The sequence below is a fragment of the Sceloporus occidentalis genome, unplaced genomic scaffold, assembly GCF_023333645.1.
Source record: "Sceloporus occidentalis isolate IW3139 unplaced genomic scaffold, rSceOcc1.0.p SCAF_7, whole genome shotgun sequence".
Classification (NCBI taxonomy): Eukaryota; Metazoa; Chordata; class Lepidosauria; order Squamata; family Phrynosomatidae; genus Sceloporus; species Sceloporus occidentalis.
In genome coordinates this window covers 92163442-92187465 of record NW_028316987.1, presented here as the reverse complement: position 1 = coordinate 92187465, position 24024 = coordinate 92163442, and the positions used below count along the sequence as shown (strand labels likewise).

Sequence of the window (24024 nt, the reverse complement as noted above, 5' to 3'; positions counted from 1 at the left end):
TCAATCTCATTCTCATTAGGTTCCCTTAATAAATATGATTTAAAGTTTCCAGCAATATTACTTTTACTATTATAAGTAATAGTACTAGATTGAGAGATGTAATAGTGCCAATCTATTCTGCTTTGGTTAGACCTCACCTGGAATACTGTGTCCAGTTCTGGGCACCCCATGTCAAAAAGGGTATCGACAAGCTAGAGTGTATCCAGAGAAGGGCAACCAAAATACTGAAAGGTCTGGAAACCACCAAGCCCTATGTAGAGGAACTTAGGGAACTGGGTATGTTTAGCTTGGAGAAGAGACGGTTAAGAGGTGATTTGATAGTCATATTTAAATATCTGAAGGGATGTCATATTGAGGATAGATCAAGCATGTTTTCTTTTGCTCCAGAGCAGTGGTTTCCAACCTGTGGGTCGGGACCCCTTTGGGGGTCGAATGACCCTATCATGGGGGTCGCCAAAGACCATTGGAAAACACCTATTTAATTATGATGATAATGTTGCATGGGTTTCATGGGTTTGGGTCACCACAACATGAGGAACTGTATTAAAGGGTCGCAGCATTAGGAAGGTTGGGAACCACTGCTCCAGAGACTAGGATATACAGCAATGGATTCAAGCTACAGGGAAAGAGACTCCACTCAAACATTAGGAAGAGCTTCCTAAGGATAGGGGGTGTTCAACAGTGGAATATGGTGCCTTGGAGTGGAGGTTTTGAAACAGAAGCTGGATGGCCATTTGTTGGGAGTGCTATGATGGTGTCTTCCTGCATGACAGATTAGAGTTGGACTGGATGGCCTCTTCCAGCTCTAGGATTCGATGATATCTGATCATTAGTTTTTATCTTGTGAACAGTCAATCTGTTTCATTTCAGTTAACATATGTAGACTGATGGGGGATTTACAGCAATGCATAAACATATGTTGAAAAAATAGCACACTTTATGTTGTATGCAACAGTAAATTAGCATACAGTCAGCTCTTCATATCCACAGATTTTTTATTCACAGATTCAAGCATCCATGGTTTGAAAATATTAAAAAAAAAGTATTAATTTCAAAAAGCAAACATTGAGTTTGCCATTTTATAAAAGGGGCACCATCGTACTATGCCATTGAATATAATGGGACTTCAGCCCCACGGTTTTTGGTATCCACAGGGAGTCCTGGAACCAAACCGCAGCGGATACCAAGCACCCACTGTATTTTGAAGAGCAATATTATATTGGTAAATGATGGACCATTTTCATGCAGTTTACTGAGAAAATCATGCAGCTAACTTTGTGTTTATGTGGATTGATTTTTCAAAGTAAATCCATATTAAGGATACTCAGGAGTTCCATTTGGTCCACATTTTTAAGTTTATTAATGTGGGCGTACACCTCTCAAATGACTGAACAGGTGGGGAAACAGCCTTCCAATCTTACACTTTTCTAAATTTTGCAATACAGTTTTCAGCTTTAAAAAATGTATGCAAATGAAATGTGTAATTTACTCAACATACAATAAAATGCAAGTGAATTTTTGTGCTGATTCCCCTGGGGGCAAACGATGCAGATAACTTGGAAGCAGGATGGAATGAAATGACCATCACATATGAAACCGACATAGACTCAAAACAGACTGATCCGTCCATCCCTAATCCATACCAAATATATTTAAACAAAAACATGGCAGAACATTATAATGATGAATGAGAATATTAGGGAGGGAATGTTGGTTTTTATTATGTTATTGATTCTAAGTACTTTTATATTGCCTTTCTGTAAAAAGCCAGCAAGGCAATAAACAATTAATACATTTAATAAACAAGGTTTTTAAACAATAAAAATGACATAAACATTCAACCTAGCATCATTAAAACATTAAAAACAACACTAATGCAACTGCTGGAAGCAATGTTATGGAACTATGTAGTATTCAATACTCTTTTACTACTTTTTGTTATGATTCATGGTCATGACAATAATCTTTGAGCTGAATGTAGACAACTGACAAAACAAAAATGGGACTTGGTAAATTGGTCCAGATTATAACTATATATGGAAGTCAGAACACTCCTCTCATCAAAATGCACTTTTGGGGGATTCACTTCCCAACTATTTCCTTTTTGTATGATATTTGAAATCAGAGGATTATCCTCTTTGGTGTATGTGGGCTCCTCTACGTTCCACACATTCTAAATCTGGAGACTCTGATTAATCATTGTTTCCATTTCAACAAAGAAAAACTGGGAAAGATTTAGCCAAGCAAATGCCCTGGTGGGCACTGGAAGATGGCTCCATGCCTATCTTCATGGGGCCGTTTCAAGTCATGGGAGGTACTTATTCCTCTTATAACTCACATATGACCCAACAGCAACAGGATGGATCCAATGTGGATCCAGGATCCATTTGCATCACAAAGTCATTTGGAGGAACATAGACAAAGAATCTGAGGCTGCAGTCCTATCTGTGGATGCTTACTAGGATGTAATCTTGCCCTGCCAATATCCAGGGGTACTAATTATTGAGCTAACACATTTAGCATTGGGATTCAGAGACATAGTGATGTTAGTCTGGAATATCAGTATGCAAAAGGTTCTCGTAGCACCTTTGAGACTAATAATAAAATCATTGAGTTGGAAGAGACCCCAAGGGTCATCAAGTCCAAACCCCTGCCATGCAGGAACTCACAATCAAAGCATCCCAGACAGATGGCCATCCAGCCTCTGTTTAAAGACCTCCAAAGAAGGACACTCTACCACACTCTGTGGGAGTGTGTTCCACTGTCCAACAGCAATCACCATGAAAAAAATTGTAGCATAAGCTCTACTTCCTCAGATGCATGGAATAGACTAAGTCTATGAAAGCTTATGGCACAACCTCTTTTGAACAGTTAGCCTCAAAGGTGCAACAAGATCCCTTTGCATGCATTTGGGATTGCATGTGATGGCACAGACATATTATCTGCCCTAATAGAAATATAATGATAGAGATGCTCAGAGTCATTTCTACATCACTGCAGAAAGTCATTCTTACTGGGATGGAGTGGGCAACTTCTTCCATCCAAAGAAACTTAAGAAGACAAGCATCGCCTAATGTGACTAGTGGTGGCTCAGCAAGTCCTAGGCAGGGGACTTATTGGAGATGCTGAGGACTGAACCAAGCATATTCTGTAAACAACACAGATATCTGTCTACCACTGAGCTATGATTCCTCCCCTATAACTTTTAGCATAAGGACAGCCACAGACAGACTCTTCAAACTGGAAAACTGGCACGGGACACAGACAGCCCAAAAAGGGCAGTCTGCCATCGCCTCCTTTCCCACCGGCAGGAAGCCACAGGTGAAAAACAACCCACAAAAAGCGGGTTCTTTTTTCGTTGCACTTGTGACGCCCAAGTGCGCAAATGGCGTTCGTCACGTCTTAATGGCGGCACCCATGTAGACAGGGTGCCGCCATTTTGACGCTGCTGTGACGTGCTAGGGTTGCGGGGCATACCGTGGCGCCACCCTCGGGCAACCCTAGGACAAATCCAGGCCGGTGCAAACAGCCGGTCTGGACAGCACCTAGGTTTGATTCCCTTGGCATTAACTAAAAGGTTTGTTGAGTTCAAAGACATAGCCATGTTAATCTGGGGAATCAGAGTGGAAAGGGATTTTGTAGCTCCTTTTTAGACTAGCTGAAAGAGGAAACAAAGCTGGTAGCATGAGTTTTCACAGACTTCAGTCCTCTTCCTGAGATTTATGGGGCAGAATGGATGGTCCAGAGACAGTGTTATGTAAGTAGGCTGTGTGCGAGAATGCAAAACTTCATGGGTATGGTGATGAGGTGACAAGTTCAGTTTTAATGATGGACATTGGAAGACAACGGAAAGAGGAAGACCGGGGAGTTAGTAAGTGTTATGTGTGCCAGGAAACCAACACCACCACCACCCCACCACCCAGCATCATGAGTGTTCTCTTGGCCAGTCCATCAAGTCTCCTTTCCAATTCCCACATTACCATTCCAATACTCATTCATTGGTTACCTACTTACCTTGGCTTTGGGCAACATTCTTCGTCCTATCTTTGTTCCCCAGCAACTCTTAAAACTGAACTTGTCACCTCATCTCCATATCCACAAAGTTTGCATTCTCACAGACAGTCTGCTTATACAACTCTGTCCCTGGACCCTCCATTCCACCCCATGCATCTGAGAAAGTAGTCTGAAGTGTACAGAAGTTCATGCAACCAGATTCTTTCTTTCAGTTAGTCTCAAAAATGCTACACGATCCCTTCACACTCTGAAGAGTCTGTTGGGAAGGATATCAATTTAAATGCATAAATGGTCAAGCAAACATTTTTAAATCCCTGGAGATGGGGTTGTCTAAAGAATAATCGGAATAATTTTTCAATATCATCTGTTCCAGCCCATAAGAACATAAAAAGGCATAACAGTTTAGGCATCAAAACCAGCCTACAATTTAAAGCATGCCAGTTCTATGTATACAACATGATGAAATTTATGTTAATACAGAGTAAGAGAAGGCTGAAATAAAATCAAAGTCAACAATACTCAGCCTTTGCGTCTTTGTTTCAAAAGCTGCAGCATGAAACTTGGCTGACTTTTCAGTTACCATAATGTTAACTGCTTGCCATTTGTACATAGACAGAAATAAAGAGCTTTAAAGTTATAAACAAAGCATAGGAGAGATAAAATGGGCCCAGTTAGAAGAACCAGGTGTGTCACAAGCAAGATGGAGGAAAGTATAGGGCCCAAACAGACAGGCCAAAATAAAGCTGCTTCGGGTCACTTTGGAGGTATGCTGTTTAAATGCTGCATGCGTCCTAAGAGGCCAGAAGTCACACCAAAGCCACGCTCCAGTCCTAAGGACTGGAGCGCAACTTTGGTGCAACTTCTGGCCTCTTAAGATGTGTGTGTGTGATTTAAACAGCATATCTCCAAAGTGACCCAAAGCAGCTTTATTTTGGCCTGTCTGTTCAGGCCCATTGAAACAGAGTGAATTAATAGAAGTATTCTCAATGGGACAAGCAGGCAGGCAATGTAAGGCCTACAAACAGGCTGGGGGAATTATAATAGAATTATCGTATTTCTATGAAAGGCTATCAAAGAACATTTAGTTCAGTCTCCTGCCATTCAGGAATCCACTGCTAAAGCAATCCCAAGAGGAAGCTATCTAATCTTTGTTTTAAAAGCTCCAATAAAGAAGAGTCCACCATGTTCCAAAGTAGATTATTAATTCTACTAACAGCTCTTAGAGTCAGGATGTTTTTACTAATATTTGATCAGAATCTCTCTTTTTCTCTCTGAAATTGCTTTGGGACCCACCTTCACGAGCAAGCAGCAGAAAACAAGTTTGTGCCATCTTCTACAGGGCATCCCTTTAGATATTTAAAGATGGCTACAGTATCATCCCTCATTCTTTTCTTCTCCAGACTAATTAACACACACCTTCCTTAACCATTCCTCATAGGGAGCATCTACACTGTAGAAATAATGCAGTCTGACATCACTTTAGCTGCCATGGCCAACAGAATCATGGTATTGCATGTTTTGTGAGGCACCAGCTCTCTTAGGCAGAAAAGGCTACAGACTGTGTAAAATTACATATCCCAAGATTCCACAGGATGGAGCTACATCATCTAAACTGGTGTCAAACTATATTATTTCTACCATGCAGAGGCACACATAGAGTTTGGCTGCCAGACCTTTCACCATCTCTGCTCACTCTTTTCTGGGCACATTCCAGTTTGCAATATCTTTTTTAAACTGAAGTGACCAGAACTGATATTCCAGGTGACATCTAACCACAGCAAAATAGAGTGGTACTATTACTTCCCTTGAAGAAACCATAAAGGTCTCATATCCCTAGTTAAAGTGCTCAGGTGCCCCCAGACACTGGGACAGGGAAACCATGGCTCACCAGATGTCATTGTATTATTCCTGACTCTTCAACATGCTGATGGAAGTAAACAGAAAAGGATGTCCAAAAACAGCTTTCCCACACCTGCCCTAAGTTATCCTGCTCAGAAACAACACATCTGAGTGCAGATAAGTATTTACAGGATTGGGAAGTACAGTCAGCCCTCGCCTTACGTGGGGATCCGTTCCGGATCCCTCCACGTAAGGCGAATTCCGCCTATGCTCAAGCCCCATTGGAAACAATGGGGTTCGTGCGCGGTGGCGCGGCGGCGCGCAACGGGCACATGCACCCATTCAATTGAATGGGACACCCCACTCCTTCTGCCCTGTGTGCGCCCCGCAGCTTGAGCGCGTAAGCTCAAGTCCACGTAAAGTGCGCCCGCGTATGACGCGGGCGCGCTGTACATTCATCCCTCCATATTTGCAGATTTGATATTTGCGGATTTGATTATTCGTGGATTTGATTAATATGTTCTCTCAAGCAATATCTAGGTCCTCCAATGCAACTCTATGGTCAACTTTAACTAAAAGTTGCACTGAAAGGCCTAGAGATTCCAAGGGAGAATCTTCTACTAGGCCTTTGTAGTTCCTCCAGAGCAGTTCTATGGTCAGTGTCTGTTGAACGTTGACCACAGAGTTCCACTGGAGGACCTAGAGATTCCTAGAGAGGTGTCCTCTCTGGTAAAAACATGGTGGTTTTATTATTTGTGGTTTTTCCATATTCACGGGGGTCTTGTGCTCCTAACCTTAGCGAATATGGGGGGACAAGTGTATTGTTGGCAAAGAAATAATCTAACTCTTAAACTGAGTTAGGGATTATAAGGCTCTCCAAATGTTATTAGACTGCAAATCCCAGCAGCCCTAGCCACCATAGCCAATGAAGAGGGATGTTGGAAGCTGCAGTTTGACAATATCTGGAGGGCTTCATGATTTGGAACCTGGCCTGGAAATGTCTGGAGGTAGCAAACCATACTAGGTAGCCTCTGATTATTAAATATGTTGCCTCCTGCAAGTAATATATATGCACCCCTGTGGCAATGTTGACTGAACATTCTAGTGGGATTGAAAAAGAACCTTTGCATTCCACACAGGTATACACCAAAGCAAGGCAAAAGCCAGGAAAAGTAGGGCTTAGGAGCATAACAAGATATAGTGCACCACTTGCGATCAAGAATGGATCAAAGAGTATTCCCCCCACCACCTCAGGCAAAAGTTATTTCCTTTGTTGGAAACAGAAAACAACAGAGAATCGGGACTATGATATGAGCCTTGCTCATTTCCTTGGGGTGATGGAATATATTAGGCCCTGTGGCATTTGCCAAAAACCTCAAGAAATGCACATTCTTTTCAGCACTTGAATTAAAGCATAGCTGCTTACACAGATGTTTGGAAACACAAGTTGCAATGGATCCTGAAGTTTGAAATGGCACAAAGAAAGCGGGTAGGTTTGCTTCTCTGACTTTGATTAAAGGCTTGTAAAAGGTCAATCTCAGGTAGGGATCTGGAGCTGGAATCTCCCTAGGCCAAGTCCGCCCTTCCACTTACAAGAAAAACAAGCTGACCCTCTAGTGGTCAACGTGGTGTGAAGGAAGGTGCATAGTGGCAGTCAGCAACAACAAAACCTGGAAAAAATTTTCTTTGTTTCACATACCTAAATGAACTGATATAATTCACCCTTCCTGGATTCATAGGTGGATCCTTTGGACTGCACACTGCTATACATTTTGGAAGGCTATCCTTAGCTCACAAACAAGCTACAAAAATGTGCAACTACATCTGTTGATTATCTAGCTGTCTTACATCTGCTCTGCCAAGAAAAAGTATCAAACAAAGGAAAGGGAAGGGATTGCGGTGTAGTTATGAGGGACATATGCCCCCAAAAAGGGGCAGTTAATATGAGGGCGTCACCCCCATAAGAATCCTCCCCATGAAATATTTCATCAGTATCCATATTTCTAGGATTGTAACAACTTCAAATATACAACAGAGCACTAAAGTTAGAATCATCCAATTCATTGTATTCTCCATCACCATGTACGGATACGGAAACCTACCAAACTTGTGTAATCAGAGACCACAATAAATACTCATACCATGTACGGATACAGTGAAGAAAGAAGATTGGAAGAAAATCAACTCATTTGAGATGTGGTGCTGGAGAAAAATCCTGAAGATATCATGGACAGACAACAAGACAAACAAATGGTTCCTTGAACAGATCAAGCCTGAACTTTCCCTGGAAACCAAGATAATTGAATTGAGGCTGTTGTTTTTTGACCACATCATGAGAAGGCATGACTTATTGGAAAAGACAATAATGCTAGGTTGAAGGCAGTAGAAAGAGAGAAATACTGCGTGCCAGATGGCTAGACTCAATTAAGGAGGTCACGGGCTTATATCTACAAGGCCTAAGCAGAGCAGTGGAGGATAGAAGGGCTTGGAGATGTCTCATCCACAGGAATGACATGAATTTAAGGCAGCTCCAAAAAAGTGATGAATAAGTTTAGCAATATTCTTGCTGCAACAAATTCTTCAAAAACTCTGAAATTTCTGAAGACTATTCACAAGTGGGGACTTATTCTCTGAAATATCCACATGAAGTGTTTTTGTATAGGAAAAAGCATTTTCTGCACATGAAACCTGAAAAGAAAACACTATTTTCTGCACAAAAATAACACAAGGAAAATCTAATAATGTTAGTACTGAATGGCAGATTCTTGTCAGGATTGTTTCTAGTCAGGGTATCCCAATATCCAAGAAACATATTTTTCAATCATCTTAATATTTAAATAGTTTTCAGGGAAAAATAATTACTTACCACAGAAACACTGATTCCCTTCCAATGTTTTGCTATAATCCTTGGTGAATTGGGGTTTATAAGCTTTTTAAAAGCTAAGAAACCTACCAAGCTTGTGTCACCAGAGACCACAATAGAATAAATATTCATACAGGATGTACTGCATGTGATGATTTTTATTATATTGCTATGAAGTTTCAAGAAAAAGTTAACACCTGGCAAGTAACAACGTGAAGTAAAACTAAGAGGGAAAGACTATTTGTGACAAAAAGATTGTAATGTTCCAACAAATGGAACATTAATGGTGGCTGAAATAGTTTACACAGTCTTTGAAAACTCACAGAAGGTAATGTCTTTTCCTAAGCTGCGTGCAATTTAGCTGGCATTGTTGAAGACAAGAAGATAGGAAGCAAAGAGCTACTGTTTGCATTTCCAGTCTGCATCCTGCAATACAACTACATTTCATAACAAAATAATATCCCCATTCTACATAGTGCTTCATACAGTTTTTGCAAGATCTGGTATAGGCAAGCAAGACTGTGTAAGGCCATGAAGCAGAAGGAAATGGCCTAGGAAAAACCTTCAACAGGCCAGAACAAATGAGCTGGGAAAGAACCATATAAACATAACTTTTGTAGCTTGCATTCAAAAGGGTTGTGACTTTTTAAATAGACAGAGGGGTGCCATGTCTTTAACAGCTGTCCAACAGACAGGAAACAACAGGCAAGCATCCCCTGATGTATGTACTGAGGAAACAAAACAGCAGTTATTGATTAGGGATTGAAGACATATTTACTGCTATTCATTTTCCGAGTCTCCTGATGCTGGAGAACTCCCCAATGAGAAAAGTGGAACAGTAAGGTTCTTCACGCATTGCAAAGTCTTCTGTGGAATTATTCTGTGCAGAAATCTATGTTGTTTGTCTGCACAAAATCTACTTTTTTGCACAGAAAGTATGTTTCTGGCATAGGAAACACTCTGCTTTGCACAGGAAAGATGGGTGCATGAAAAAGAGTATTTCTGAGCAGTGTCAATTCCTCAAGTGGCTTCACACAAAGTGCAAATGCATTCCGAGAACTGTACAGAAATCTTTTTGTCATCGCTTCTGGTTAACCAAAGTGGAGACCATGATAATATAAGCAACCCTCTGGATGTCTGGAGGAGTAGAAAATGAGGGAATCATTGTGGGAAATGAACACAGAAGTCAAGAGAATGAAACATGATGATCTGCCATGCCAGCATCCCCCTGTGTGACTTCTGTAAAGTAGAATTTAATTTACATATATTTCTATCATATAATGCTCGAAAAATGTGCACATCACAAAATTATTCTGTTAAGCAGTCAGGGTTGGGTGTGGGAATCCTTGCCCTTTGTACAATGGTTTTCACTTACTTGGTCCGAATGCAATGTTCAAGTGGAGGAATGAGGTCATTTTCTTTGTCTTCAACACAGGGCAGCGATGTATCTGCAGGGACAAGTCAAATATGCACTGTCACAGGAGAAGCATGGATTACACATGTTTGCTGAAACCCTCTGGGGTGGCATATCCTAAGGATAGTCTAAGGATTGACAAGGGCAAAGAAGGAACAGAGATCAGCAGATATGAAAAAAGAAGGGTTAACTATTCCTGCACCTGCTGCTTTTTCCATGAATGTGTTCCCTTACAGATCCTAGGAACGTAATTTAGTGCTGTTTCCATTCTTGCATGCAAGAATGAATAATTTCAGTTTTCTCCCTGCTGGACAAGATTATGAGAGGTTTGGGACATTTTTGGATTATTGTTTGTTATTTTGGGATTTTTGTGAAAACAAAAATATTGGCTTTTGCACCTTAAAAACTGCTTTTGCATAAATTCCAAGGTGGTTGTTTTTTTATATAAATGGCCACTTTTCTTTGTTTCTGGACTGGAAATACAAACACAAGTAACAGTTTCCTTCTCCTGGCTTGATTTTTATCTAACAGCCAGCCCAGGGGTTATCTTTACATGAGACAGTATTGCAGTAAAATGGATATGAAATGCACACAGCATTTCATGTTTCTGTCCCAAACAAAATCCACATGTCAGCAGTGTATAAATTTATGTATGGTGTGGAGAAAGTACATAGGTGAACATATTCTTCCATCTCTCATAATGCTGAGGTAGGTATTCCAATTAGATTGGTATTCCAATACTGATCATTTTTTGAAGTTCAGTAGTAGGAGAAGATCTTTCTGACAGACCAAAGGAAGGACATCTCCACATAAACCATAATTAAAAGTATGGAATTCACTGCCAGAAGATATGGTGAGGGCCACCAACTGGAGCTCCATTATTATTATTGTTATTATTATTTTGGCTTCTATGCTTTTGTAAAGGCAGACGTTCAACCAGAGCTTGGAGGTGTTATTTTTTTGGACTACAGTTCTGAGAATCTCCCAAGGATTTAAAAGAGCATTAGATATATTCTTGGGGCTGGGGCTACCATGGCTGCTAGTCATGAATGGCTGTATATTATTTTCAGTGTCTAAATAAGAATGCTACTGTATACAAGTTTATGAACGGGAGAGTGCTATTGTGTTCCATTTCCTGCATATTGGTTTCTCATAAGCACCTGATCAGCTCTTGTGGGAATAGAATCGAGACCTAGATGTGCTCTTGGTCTGATCCAACAGGGCTCTTCTAATGTTCACATGAGTGGAAGGCATCATATAATGAATCTGCACATCCCAACCCAGGGAAAATAATATAATGGGAAACTCAAATCCATAATCTACAAGGCAGGCTATTTTGCACTGGAGTCCATGATGGTGGGAGAACATGGGATAAGAGTTGGGCAATTCTGGGAAGGGAATTTTCAGCAACATGCTTGTAGACAATATAATGAATGCTCTAACAGAAGCATCATCACAATCATTAAGGATCCAGCCAAAAGGAAGCTGCATTCATGCTTCTTACGTGACTTATGGCCCGGAATCAGGGTGATATTGTTGGCCTTCCATTTATACAGGAAGTGCAGATAAAGTAAAAGGAAACAGAGGAAACTTTCTTATGCTGAATCTGATTAGAGATCCATCCATCGTGCTCTATTGTCATTGACTGGGTTTCACCCAGGAATTTTTACTTAGAAGATACAGTAATGCTATTGAGAACAGTGAGAACTTTTATTGAGAACTTTATCTTTCATAAAGTTACCAGCTTGTTAGATGAAGGGAATGCTGTGGATGTAGTGTATCTTGATTTCAGTTAGGCCTTTGACAAAGTTCCCCATGATATTCTTGCAAACAAACTTTTAAAATGTGTGCTAGACAAGGCAACTGTTACATGGATTTGTAATTGGTTGACCGGATGAACCCAAAGGGTGCTCAACAATGGCACCTTTTCATCCTGGAGAGAAGTGACCAGTGGGGTCCCACAGGGCTCTGTCCTGGGCCCAGTGCTATTCATCATCTTTATCAATGACTTAGAGGAAAAAATTGGGGGAATACTTATCAAATTTGCAGATGACACCAAATTAGGAGGAATAGCTAATACTCCAGAGGACAGGATCAAAATTCAAAATGACCTGAATAGACTAGAAAGCTGGGCCACAGCTAACAAAATGAACTTCAACAGGGAGAAATGTAAGGTACTGTGAAATGCACAGATATAGGATGGGGGACACCTGGCTTAAGGAGACAACATGTGAAAAGGATCTAGGAGTCCAAGTAGACCACAAGTTGAACATGAGTCAACAGTGTGATGCGGCAGCTAAAAAGGCCAATGCAATTTTAGGCTGCATCAATAGAAGTATAGTGTCTAGATCAAGGGAAGTAATAGTGCCACTATATTCTGCTCTGGTCAGGCCCCACCTGGAATATTGTGTCCAGTTCTGGGCACCACAATTCAAAAAGGACATTGAGAAACTGGAGCGTATCCAAAGGAGGGCGACTAAAATGGTGAAGGGTCTGGAAACCATGCCCTATGAGAAATGCCTTAGGGAGCTGGGTATGTTTAGCCTGGAGAAAAGAAGGTTAAGAGGTGATATGATAGCCCTGTTTAAATATTTGAAGGGATATCATGTTGAGGAGGGAGCAAGCTTGTTTTCTGCTGCTCCAGAGACTAGGACCCAGAGCAATGGATGCAAGCTGCAGGAAAAGAGATTCCACCTCAACATTAGGAGGAACTTCCTGAGAGTAAGGGCTGTTCGACAGTGGAACAAACTCCCTCAGAGTGTAGTGGAGTCTCTCTCCTTGGAGGTCTTCAAACAGAGGCTGGATGGCCATCTGTCGGGGATGCTTTGATTGTGATTTCCTGCATGGCAGGGGGTTGGACTGGATGGCCCTTGCAGTTTCTTCCAACTCTATGATTCTATGATACTTATTCTTAGGGAAGTGTGCTTAGGATGCATTGCAACATATTAACTTTGAAGGCAAACATTTTATAGTTTGTGCCATGATTCAAAATGTATCTCCTGAATAAAGTATTGACCCATTTAGTTCCAAAATAATTCTTTATTGTAAATTTATTTCAACCCAAATTCAAATATAAAGGTAGTAAAAAAGGTCATAAAAATTTTCCACTTCTATTATAGTTCTGTAGATAAAAGTATCAGTTCAGAAAAGGCAGTATTCTGGATGTTAATATTCCTAAATCAATCTTCCTTCTTCTTGTTCTTCTCGTCTCAATCTGAGTTCTTCTTGTATCAGATCTTGATCATCAAACTCCAAGCCTGCTCCTTGCAAATCTAACAATTCTTCTTCCGCTGAGTTTTTTTCACTCCGTAGATCAAAATTAGAGTTGGTTATACTGGCTCCTCCACTTCCAGTTTCATCTTTTCCTTCTTTTTTCGAGAATTGTTCCTTCTTTATTTGCGTCAGAAATGCTTTTGCTTGTTGTGGTGTAAATATTCTAATTCTTTTCTTTTTCCACCAAAAAGTAATTCCTTCAGGGATCTCCCATCTATATGGTGTTCATTCTGCTCTTAAAAAGGAAGTTAAACTGTTGTATTCTTTTCTTTTCTGAAGCAATCTTCCGGGTATGTCTTTCAAAACCTTCACTTCAATTCCATCATATTGGAATGGATTTTCATTATGACAATTCAGAAACTTATCTCTCATTGATTTCTGTACAAAAAAACCCAGCTACATCTTGTGGTAGACCTTTTTGTCTAGCCACTGACGAATTAACTCTGTATAATTTATCAATTTCATTCTCAAAAGATTCAGTATCTCTCTCTAAAAAATTTGCAATTGCCTCAATCAATTTTTCATAGAGATTTTCATCTTTTTGTTCAGGGATGCCTCTTATTGTCACTGATTTCTCTTTCAGCTTCAGATCCAGAATTGCTTTCTCATCCAGCTCTATATCTTCCTTATTTTTAATTTTTGCTACTTCATTCTCCAATTTTTCATTTCGGAATTCCAAAATTTCTGCTCTTTGTTTTGTTCTTTGCAAGTCAGTATTTAATTTTTCAACTGTTTGATTAATTTCCTTCAAATCTTCTCTAATTTCATGCTTAATTTCTTTCTTAAAATTTGAAAGTTCCTTTGCAAAATTATTAGTAAGCTCTTTTAACAAATTGTTCATATTCAAATTTAATTTTTCTATTTTTTCCAAAATTAGTTCATTCATATCTATAACCTTCTCTTTTTCCAATGACAGTCTTCTCTGAATCTGCGTATTCCCTTTTTGTGCCTGTTTCCTTGTGTTCATTATTCAGGGTTCCCAAAATTCATTTATTTTAAACAACAGAAGATACTGATATCTACAGAGTCTTTCACTTCAGTTACGGTTCAATAGGATAAGTTAAGTCCAAAAAACATAAAGTTCACTTGTACATATTAAAAGGAGGGACACAGAAGAAGAAAAAATAGAGCAAAAATAACCTTTAAACTTTCACTTATAAATCTAATTGCTTCTATAAAATTCCCAAACACAATATTGTCTCCCCTCCTAATATGCCAGCAAAGTTATTTCCCCCTCCAAAATAAGCTTACTATATGGGGACTAAACCCCCTTCTGTTCAGAGCAGTTTTCCCACAATATTAAACAGTCTGTATTCTGCCTATATACTTTCTTACTTCTACAGTCCTTTAAAGCAACATCAGTATATTTCCTTCTTCCAATCACACTTTCTCTCCTCTCTCCGCCCGCTGTTGTCTTCTTCTGCCTCTCTGTGCTCTCTTTTGTCTGCTCTTAGTCCTCCAACTCTTCTTCCTTCTTGCTATTTCCTTTCCCTCCGCTCTCAAATCCGGCGACGTCACTGGCCTCTCTAGCCGTCCTCTGCCACTCTATAGTTTCTCGTTGTCTGCTCCCATTCCTCCAACTCTTCTTCCTTCTTCCTCTCCTCTGCACTCAGATCCGGTGATGTCACTGACCTCTCTAGCAGTCCTTCTTCTTCGCTCCTCTTTTATTTACTCCTCAGTCCTCCACGGCTTGTTATTTCCTTCCCAGCTGTCTGCCTCCTCTGCAGACGATCCTCCCTTTCACAGGTGGGTTTCAAGGGCACTCTGACAATTAAACAATTTAAACAATTAAACTCAGCAACGGGGATGTCTCTCTTAAAGATGTATCTCCTCTTGAGCGCAGCCTTTTTATATCATTCCATTAAACAGGGAAAAGTAAAAGCCAGATAAATTCTCTGAGTTTTTCTCCAAAAGAAAGGGGGAATCTAATAGTTCCACAATCCCAGAAAGATTTAACTTTGTTCAGCCAATAATAGTTCTTCAGAAATCGGAAATAAACATAAAAATATAGAGTCAGTAAAGTATCCAATCCCCAATTTTCATCTCTCAAATTCACAGTCCACTCTAAATTATAATCAGCCAAAAAAGAGAAAGGTATTTCCCAAATATTACCCGGAGTTTCTCTTGATAGTAAACCATAGAAAGTCTTTTGGTGCCACAGATCTCTTCTACCACTTACAGATTATCGGTTATTTTATGGCAGTTATGCCCCGGAGAACTTTTAGATCAGCGTCATTTTGTTTCTTCTATAAGATTCATAACACAGTCCAAAAAGTTGGGCGACGTCGCTGTACGAGGAACCTAAGGCTCCCCGTTAAAGATCCTTCTGCGGGCGTGGATTGCTCTCACAGGCTCCGCGTCTCTGCTTTCTCCTCGCCTGCAACTTGCGAGTTTACTTCTATTTCCAGCGCAGATGAAACGTGGTTGAGCCCTCCGTCGAGCCCCCTCTATTCCCCCCTTTTCCGGAGGGAGATTTGAGACCTCAAATTGAGGTTTTGAGGTCTCAGACCCGCTTTGGATCAGAACGACTCCGGAGCTGTCTGGAGTTCGTTCAGTAAGGCGCCATGTCCCAACCTGGAAGCTTAGGTAGAATGATTTTCAATGCACCACTTTGCAATGCTAAAATTTGGGGATTGAAGGGAAAAATTCACGGGGAAAGTGATTTTAATTCAGCTACACCTCCGTTCTGAGTGCTGCCAAAAATCAACTTGAAATTAAGGGAAAGGAAGAGAATTTCAGGTCTCAGCACTAAATTCCACTCCCCCAAGCCCTTTCTTACATGTTTTTCTGAATGACAGCTCTCAGTTTGAAAACACCCACTCCATTTTCCTTTGCAACCTCTATGAATAGCAGTTTCTCAGCTTTTCAGTTTGGGGCACTAGGCTGTTGGAGGGGAAAGGAGGGCTAGACGTATGGGTGAGCTGTGAAAATAATAATAATAATAATAATAATGGTGGTTCCAGTTGCTACATAAAAACAAGCAGGAGAATAAAAGACTGAGAAGCCTAAGCTGTCAGAGTGACTGGGAGTGAAAAATAAAAAGCAAAGAATAGCTTCTAATAAGTTTCTGGAGTGAACCCCACACTTAGCTGTAGGGAGTCAATAGGGCAGAATTAGTTAGATGTTATTTAGGGAAGATGATAAATGGCATTATGCAATCACTTGTTTTCAATAACATCCTAAAACAGGCTTCCAGAAATGTCATAACTATGAAACTCCTGTTATGTCCAAGGGGAGAGCCATAATTAGACAGCTGGGGCCCTTTGACACTTTATAGTTATAGCAGTATGATTCCATTTTTAAATGTCATGGTTCCATCCTACTGAATCCTAAGATTTGCAGTTTGGGTGTTTAGAATTCTCAGCCAGAGAGCTCTAATGCCTCACCAAACTACAAATACCAGAATTCTACTTAAAGTAGAATGAAAGTGCTACAACATGGTAATGGGAAAACACCACAGGATCAAACCATAGTTTCAACATTTGGTTGAGAGGTTCACTCAAGCTGGTGTTTGGTTGCTCATATGTAAGAGCCAATCTTGATTTGATCAAAGCCTGCAATTTTTGTTAAGCTGAGCATGTAAGTGAAAGAGAGAGTCCATGATCACAGGTCTTGTTTCAGAACCTCAAAAACATGGGTGGAAGGGCCAACAAAACTGGGGAAATGTAGCAACTATAGGTATAGAAGAGGAGTAATAAAATTATAAAGCTCGTAATTATTAGAAATATGGTAAATTGTGGACCTTAAAGGTTTGAGTTAAAAACATTTAAGTTAAAAAATATCTAGTTATGAAATTAATATAAACTAGTTGGAAAGAAATCATAGTATTTGTCTAGATAGTAAGATCGTTAGGATGTGTATATATAGAGAGAAACAACTTATGGTTAGCAACCGAAAGTAATGGATGACTGAGAAATGGATGATATTTTATAAAATTAGTTTATATTGTTTTGCTGTTGTATAATAATATTTGTTGTAGTTATTTAGTTTATTTAGTTTTTGTTAATATAGTTTAGTCTGTATTTTTTCCTTGTTTCTTATGTATGATATGTTTGATATGTGAATTTTTTCCTCTCTTTTTAATATATTGTGTATTAAAATAGTTTAATAAAAAAATTTTAAAACATGGTTGGAAGGGTCAAGATTGTAACTTCTCAAGGGATCCAAAGTCGTTCCATGAAAAGCATTCTACTACTCGTCTGCCCAACATCCACAAGACAAGGAGTTTTACAGCATCTTGACAAGTGTTGGTTTCCATACCAATGGTCAGGCGGATCTCCTCTTGCTGACTGGCTAAGCCATCGTAGTAGTACAGGTCAAACCGTCGCTCTGTTTTCCAGTCCCCAAGTAAATCCTTCCGCAGGCAGAAGAGTACGCTGAAGTGACTTTCGCTGCACACGAGCCAAATGGGAAACTTGGGAGTCTTCAGATAACAGCCAACCTGAGCAAAAGGGAGGAAGTGCAAACATTTTTTTAAAAAAGACAAGACAAAGAACAATGCATTGAACAACAGTAAACATTATAAACTTGACTGTGGCTTCAGAATCTTGAGTATTTTTAGTCCTCACAGGAGCAGAAGCAATCCTATCATCATTTTATATTTTTAAAGGGTCCCTTCATCTTTTAGCTATTCCCTACTGCAGTGATTCCAAAAGTATGATCCTCCTGATGTTTTGGATTTTGGCTCTCAGAAGCCTCAGTCATCTTGGCCAATAGCTTAGGAATGTAGGTGCCAAAGTCCAAACGTCTAGAGTTTAGGAATCACTGTCTTAGTGGCTTAGTCCCATATTAAACAACTATGTTCTGCTTTGGTCAGAAATCACCTGGAAAACTCTGTCCAGTTTTGGTCAGCACAATTCAAGAAATATGTGGACAAGCTGGAACGTGTCTATAGGAGGGTGACCAAAATGGTGAAAGGTCTGGAAACCACCAAGCCCTATAAGGAACAGCTTAGGAAGCTGGAGACAAGAAGGTTAAGGGGTAAAATGATACCTATGTTTAAATATTTGAAGGGATGTGATACTGAGGAGGGAGCAAGCTTGTTTTCTGCTGCTCTAGAGACTAGGACCCGGAGCAATGGATTCAAACTACAGGAAAAGAGATTCCACCTAAACATTAGCAAGAACTTCCTGACAGTTAAGAGCTGTTAATAGTGAAATACGTTGCCACAGAAAGTGGTGGAGTCTCCTTCTTTGGAGGTTTTTAAACAGTCTGGATGGCTTTGATTGTGTCTTCCTGCATGGCAAGGGGTTGGACTGGATGGTCCTTGGTGTCTCTTCCAGCTCTATGATTCTATCAAAATCCACGCACTAAGTCTCAAATATTATATCCTGCCACTTATCTTTCAGTGTTGCAGTTAGATAACCATTTTCTATCTCTCCGGATATATTGACCATATTCTGATTTTGTTAATTGCTATTTTTAAACCCATTGTTCCACACAGTACTTTTGCTTTGCTTTGTTTTTGATAAATTCTTGAATTGTGAACAGAGACCCACAGTTATAAATATGCTGTCAGAAAAGGGCAAAAGGTAGATTTCAATTGGGGGAAGATAATATCAAGAGGATTTCCTTTCTAAACATATGCATATGGTAGCATTTTGAAAATCAAATAAGTGCTTTGCCTCCCTTCACCCTCGCCAGAGAAGGAACAAATACTTAAGAATTGTCTTTTGATGTGAAATTAGAAACATACCAATATATTTCTCTGGATTGAAACTATATATATTGCTCGATTAAAGCAGTGATTTTTAAAAAAACTTCCTTGCTTCAAGGAAACTTTCCCATATTGACTGGCCTTTTAAAAAAACAACAACAAAACTTCATGACCATCACCAAATTCTTGCAAAACATTCTGGGAATTAGTCAAGGCTGCACTGGCGAGTCATACAGGGCCCTGGCTTGAGATGCAAATGTTTGCTTATATCATTCTTGCATGCAAGAAACAAAGGATTTCAAAACTAATCTCCCCGCTGGTTGAAGTCACAAGGGTTTCTGTGCAATTTATTTTTGATTTTAGACCTTTTTTCTTTTCTTTTCTTAAACTTGCACAAATGATTTTTTCACACGATATCCCCAAATATACCACCTGGCCATTTTTTAAAAAAATATGCCCTTTCTCATTAACAAGAAAAATGTTGAGTATTCATTTAATTCCTACTACTGGCCAGGCTTTGGGGCCTCACTGTTCCTCTTTATAACCTGGCAGTGATCTTCACTGCAAATCCAAAAAAATGTGCAGGCGCATCTGGGGAGATACAATTTTTAAAATAGTCTGGACCCAAGCTTTATAAGGCTTTAATGGCCATAGCCAGCGATCAGCAACCTGTGGAGTTGTTTCAGCAAGGAGGCTATACGGTCAGCTGTCGATATCCATGGATTCTTTACCCACGGATTCAAGCATCCGCAGCTTGAAAATATTCAAAAACTAAATAAATTCTGAAAATTAATCTTCAAATTTGCCATTTTATACAGGTGACACCATATTATTGTTCATTGCATTTAATGGGACTTGAGCATCCATGGATTTTGACATCCACAAGGTGTCCTGGAACCAAACCCCAGGGCACACTGTACATTCCCTACAACTTGCCTCACTCAGCATTCTGGCTGCAGCATTTTGGTTCCTAAATATCAAACACACATTATGTGTTTAATAGCATAAAGACTATTAGAAACACCGCCTCCTTTTGATCGTTTCTGACACTTTCCCAGAAGTTCACTGCTGGGAAAAGATGGCAGACATAGCATAATCAGCAGTTTGTAGACTTCCCTGTCCTTTCTTCTATAACCCTTATTTGTTCTCACAAATCTCAGTTGTAGTCTTTGGTATTGTGCAAAATGTCAACTCTTTTGAAAGGGGCAAACCAATTTTCAGCTCCTTGGGAGAGTAGAGTGGAGGGGTATTTACGCTTGTTTGGCTTTATTTCCTCTTCTCATGATGTAAAAATTAATTTCTCTCAACACTATGATGACCCGGTCATTTTCAGCATGGTAGTTCAAAACTTCCAAATCCATTTCACCTCTTGATAGAGATGAGATTTTTCCTGCAGCTACACAAAAGGTAGCAAGAAGAAAATACACTTCCTGTTTCCAGCATGGACAAGGATTGCAAGGTATGAAGTGAAATAAATCAGGCCATGAATACATTCTTTGAGCATGAATACATTTTTCAGGGTTAAAAGGAAGAGCTAGGAGAAAATAGGATTGGACAGGCAAGTTGATCTGAACAGTACAAAGAGAATCACTTAGTTAATACTATTTCTTATCTACACAGAATTTATTTCTGAAATCCTTATTGGAACTGTACCAATCATAGCTGTCTGTACCTGCATCAGAGCATAAGAATCCAGATGCATAAGTAGGCATGTTATGGTGCAAAGAAAATTTGGGAATTTTCCCATCCTTGACAAGAAAGGGTGTGCTGACATATCAAGATACCCCTTCAAGAAAATGGTGACCTGATGGAAGACTTTTTACATTTCTGGACTCTTTAGTTTGATTTTTTATTTGTTTGTTTGCACACATATACAAATCCCTTGTTCCTTGGCCAAACCCCCCCCCCCCCAATAATCTTGTAGAAGAAACTTTTTTTCTGTAAAAAAAACCCAAGCCAAATACCCCATATATATATGTGTGTGTGTGTGTGTGTGTGTGTGAAAACTGTGCAAATGCTTCTTCTGCATATAGCCTGCAGCACTTGCTATTCTCTGGTAGTCTCCCTTCTAAATACTAACCAGGCCTGATCTTGGTTAATTTACAAGATTAGATATGATGTGATGCCTTCAGGTTTTTGGGGCAAAGGTATGTGCCTTCAAGTCAACTTGACACCCTAATGAATTTCATAGGGCTTTCTTAGGCAAAAATATTCTGAGGTGGTTTAGCATTGTCTTTCTCTAAAATATAGCCTACAGAGCCTGGTATTCACTGGTGGTCCCCCTTCCAAGTACTAACCAGGCCTGCCCCTGTTTAGTTTCCAAGATCAGATGGGATATGGTGCCTTCAGGGCATTCATGCAAACATATTAGTTCTCACTTCAGTCTAAACATAGAAGGAAATGTTTTCCAGCTCAGGATTCCTGATGTAGCTGAAGCTAGGGATTTTAACAGGAAAAAGTGTAGTCCGAAGCATGCAAACTATTGTTGTGTTAAAAAGAAAGTGAGGGAGAGGAAATATTCACTATATATACAATACTGGGCTTGGCCAGTCAGTCCAGGAGGTTCATGCTGGCTACTAGTTAAGACCAAGATGGCACAGCTCTATTTCCTTCAGTCCGGGAGGAAGGCAATATGGCTTGAGTATATACAATCCACATATGCTCAAGATCATGAGGTCCAAGCTCTGGAGTCACTAACATTATAGGTAGGCTCCTATTTTTTGTAGCCACTTGACAAAGAGAACATGGAAGATAGTTTTCAATACTGCTTGGGTATGGCATTTTAAAGTACGTAAAAATGCCTAGATACACACTCATAGATTTATCCTCAGGTCGGGCTCCCTAAGGCATTATGCATTATGCACCAGCCAGAGTTGCTCAGCACTTATCATTGAAGCACACACACAGAATTTCTTTTCTTGTTTGGAAACTGAGGCAGAAATAGTAAGAAAAAGGGGCTGTTCCTGGATCAAGGAGAAATGAGGGAATTATCCCTTCTTCGTTAATTTGCTCACTTGCCAGATGATGGATGCAGAGTAGAGGGTGATCTCTAGTACCACAAAGACTGGGAAGGAAGGAGGAAGAAAATATATAGATCCCCAACCCCACTTTGATGAGTTTTGCAAGTTGTAGCAACCAGTTCCTTAAGCAGTGACTCCCAAACTTTGGTCCTCCCAGTGTTTTGGACTTCAGCTCCCAGAGCATTGGCCACAATAGCTGAGGTTTCTGCGAGCTGAAGTCCAAAACACATGGAGAACCAGTGTTTTGGAATCACTGCTTTGCAAATTGTAGCAAGCTGCTGCTCTTCTAGCTGAGCTAGGGATTTGCAGTCAGTCCCTTTCTGTTGGAGAACTTGCATCCTCATAGTCCACCTGGGGATGACCTATTAAAACTGGAGACTGGAGGACAGGCCCTGAGATCTGGCAACCCTACTCCTTTCACACACAAGCACTATGAAAAAAATAGGTGAGACTAGAAGACACAAAATGAAATCCACTGAGTGGGGAGAAAAGAGGTGGAGGAAGACGGTGAAAAGAGGAGGATGGGAGCAGGAATACAGATAAAACCAAACTTCCAGGTTATCCGTTCTCTTCAGTTGGCAAGACTATATGCCCCCTCCACCTGACTACTTTCCACCCTGTCTTTAATCCAGGACAGATACGTATGAGAAGCGCAAGCAAAGCCAATGCCAGCCTTGGTTGTAAAAAGTTACAGTTCTGAGAGAGATGTTCCAGAGGGCAAGTGGATGTGCCAAGTGCCAGAAAGAGAGAAAACATGATGTGGAGTACAGAGCAGACTTTGGCAGAGCAAAGTAAAAAAACAAAATACGGGTGACTGCAAAGAGGATGAAGGGTTTGGCATTAATAAATCACACTCCCAGGCTGTGAGGCTGTGTTTGAAGATAAAAAAGGGGGTTAGTCAGAGTGTTCTATGACCATGTGCCAAATTCTGGAAAATGAAGAAAGGAATGAAAGATAGTAAAAAATGGAGATAAGGTAGAAATAAACAAATGCTTTAAATAAGACACAAATGAATAAACATAGGCCAGAATTATATTGCTAGTTTGCTATTCTATTGTTAGAATAGACTTAATGAATCAATAAGATTTTTACCTGTGAATTGACTCACCAGTTAAAAGGAATTTAATGGGTTTACTCTATTTGGAACTCACCAATAAGACTGGACAGGACAAACCAAGCGAGTGCATTCCCACAATCAATATATGTGGCAATCTATCTGTCGTTGGTTATCATAGTTGAGGTACAACCAGAAAAAAATGTGTAAAAATAATAAGGAAATAGTGAATCCAACAGCAATACACATTATGTCGCTAGAGGCATCAGGAAGGCAAAGGTAATGACCAAGCTCACCAAGGGAGACCCCGACATTTCCTAGATAGAGCTGCCTAACATGTCTGCCTCATCTTTTTGTCCAAATGGATTATAGTTATTATGGACCCAAGAAGAGGGTCAGCATGGAAGTCTGTGGTGGCTCCCTTCCTTCTGTTGTTCCTTCTGTACAAGGGTCCACACACTATTTTTGCCTTAAGAACTCTCTCTTTCCCCAATTTTAACAATATGCCGGTGGTTGTCAAACTGTGGGGAGAGTGAAAGTTGCTCCCAGGAAGCATAAGACTTGGAGGTCCCTGATCCTTCCTTCTCTTCGTCCTCAATCTCCAAACTTTGTCCTGGAGGGGAACAGAAAGGCAAGGAAGGCGGGATACAGACCGTCCAAAAGGGTGGTCTGCCGCCGCCCTAATTTGCTGAGCGAGGGAGCCGCAGCGGACAAACCGCGCGGCTCCCTCGCGGAACAAAAAACTGCAAAAATGGCTTCTTTTCCCGGTGCCATTGTGATGCTGCAAGGCACCAATGGTGCACTTGCGGCATCACAATAGCACCGAGATGTGCGGACGCTAGGCGTCTGTCACGTCAAAATAGCGGCACCCATGTGTATAGGGCGCCACCA

General features: G+C 40.3%; 2 protein-coding genes across 5 annotated transcripts in view; both read right to left on the bottom strand.

Annotated features, from left to right (window-relative positions):
* The window catches only part of LOC149310102 (putative ubiquitin carboxyl-terminal hydrolase MINDY-4), a 110373-nt gene that overhangs the window by 5580 nt on the left and 80769 nt on the right, over window positions 1-24024 (bottom strand). For 3 of the 4 annotated variants that reach the window (XM_089533701.1, XM_089533704.1, XM_089533703.1), the window contains 2 exons: window positions 17664-17844; window positions 10092-10164 (listed from right to left, as the gene is read on the bottom strand). In XM_089533701.1, the coding sequence (XP_089389827.1) occupies window positions 10092-10164; window positions 17664-17844 (254 nt within the window). Of the gene's footprint in view, window positions 1-10091; window positions 10165-14184; window positions 15168-17663; window positions 17845-24024 lie in introns of those variants that run through there. The other variant, XM_089533702.1, reaches the window with a different exon arrangement.
* On the bottom strand, window positions 13200-14370 carry LOC149310103 (uncharacterized). The gene has a single exon (XM_089533705.1). It carries the CDS (start codon window positions 14368-14370, stop codon window positions 13765-13767), a length of 606 nt encoding a protein of 201 aa, XP_089389831.1. The 3' UTR covers window positions 13200-13764.

Bases quoted from the DNA above. Each gene is read 5' to 3' on its own strand.
- LOC149310103 (XM_089533705.1), bottom strand. From the start codon at position 14,370: ATGAACACAAGGAAACAGGCACAAAAAGGGAATACGCAGATTCAGAGA.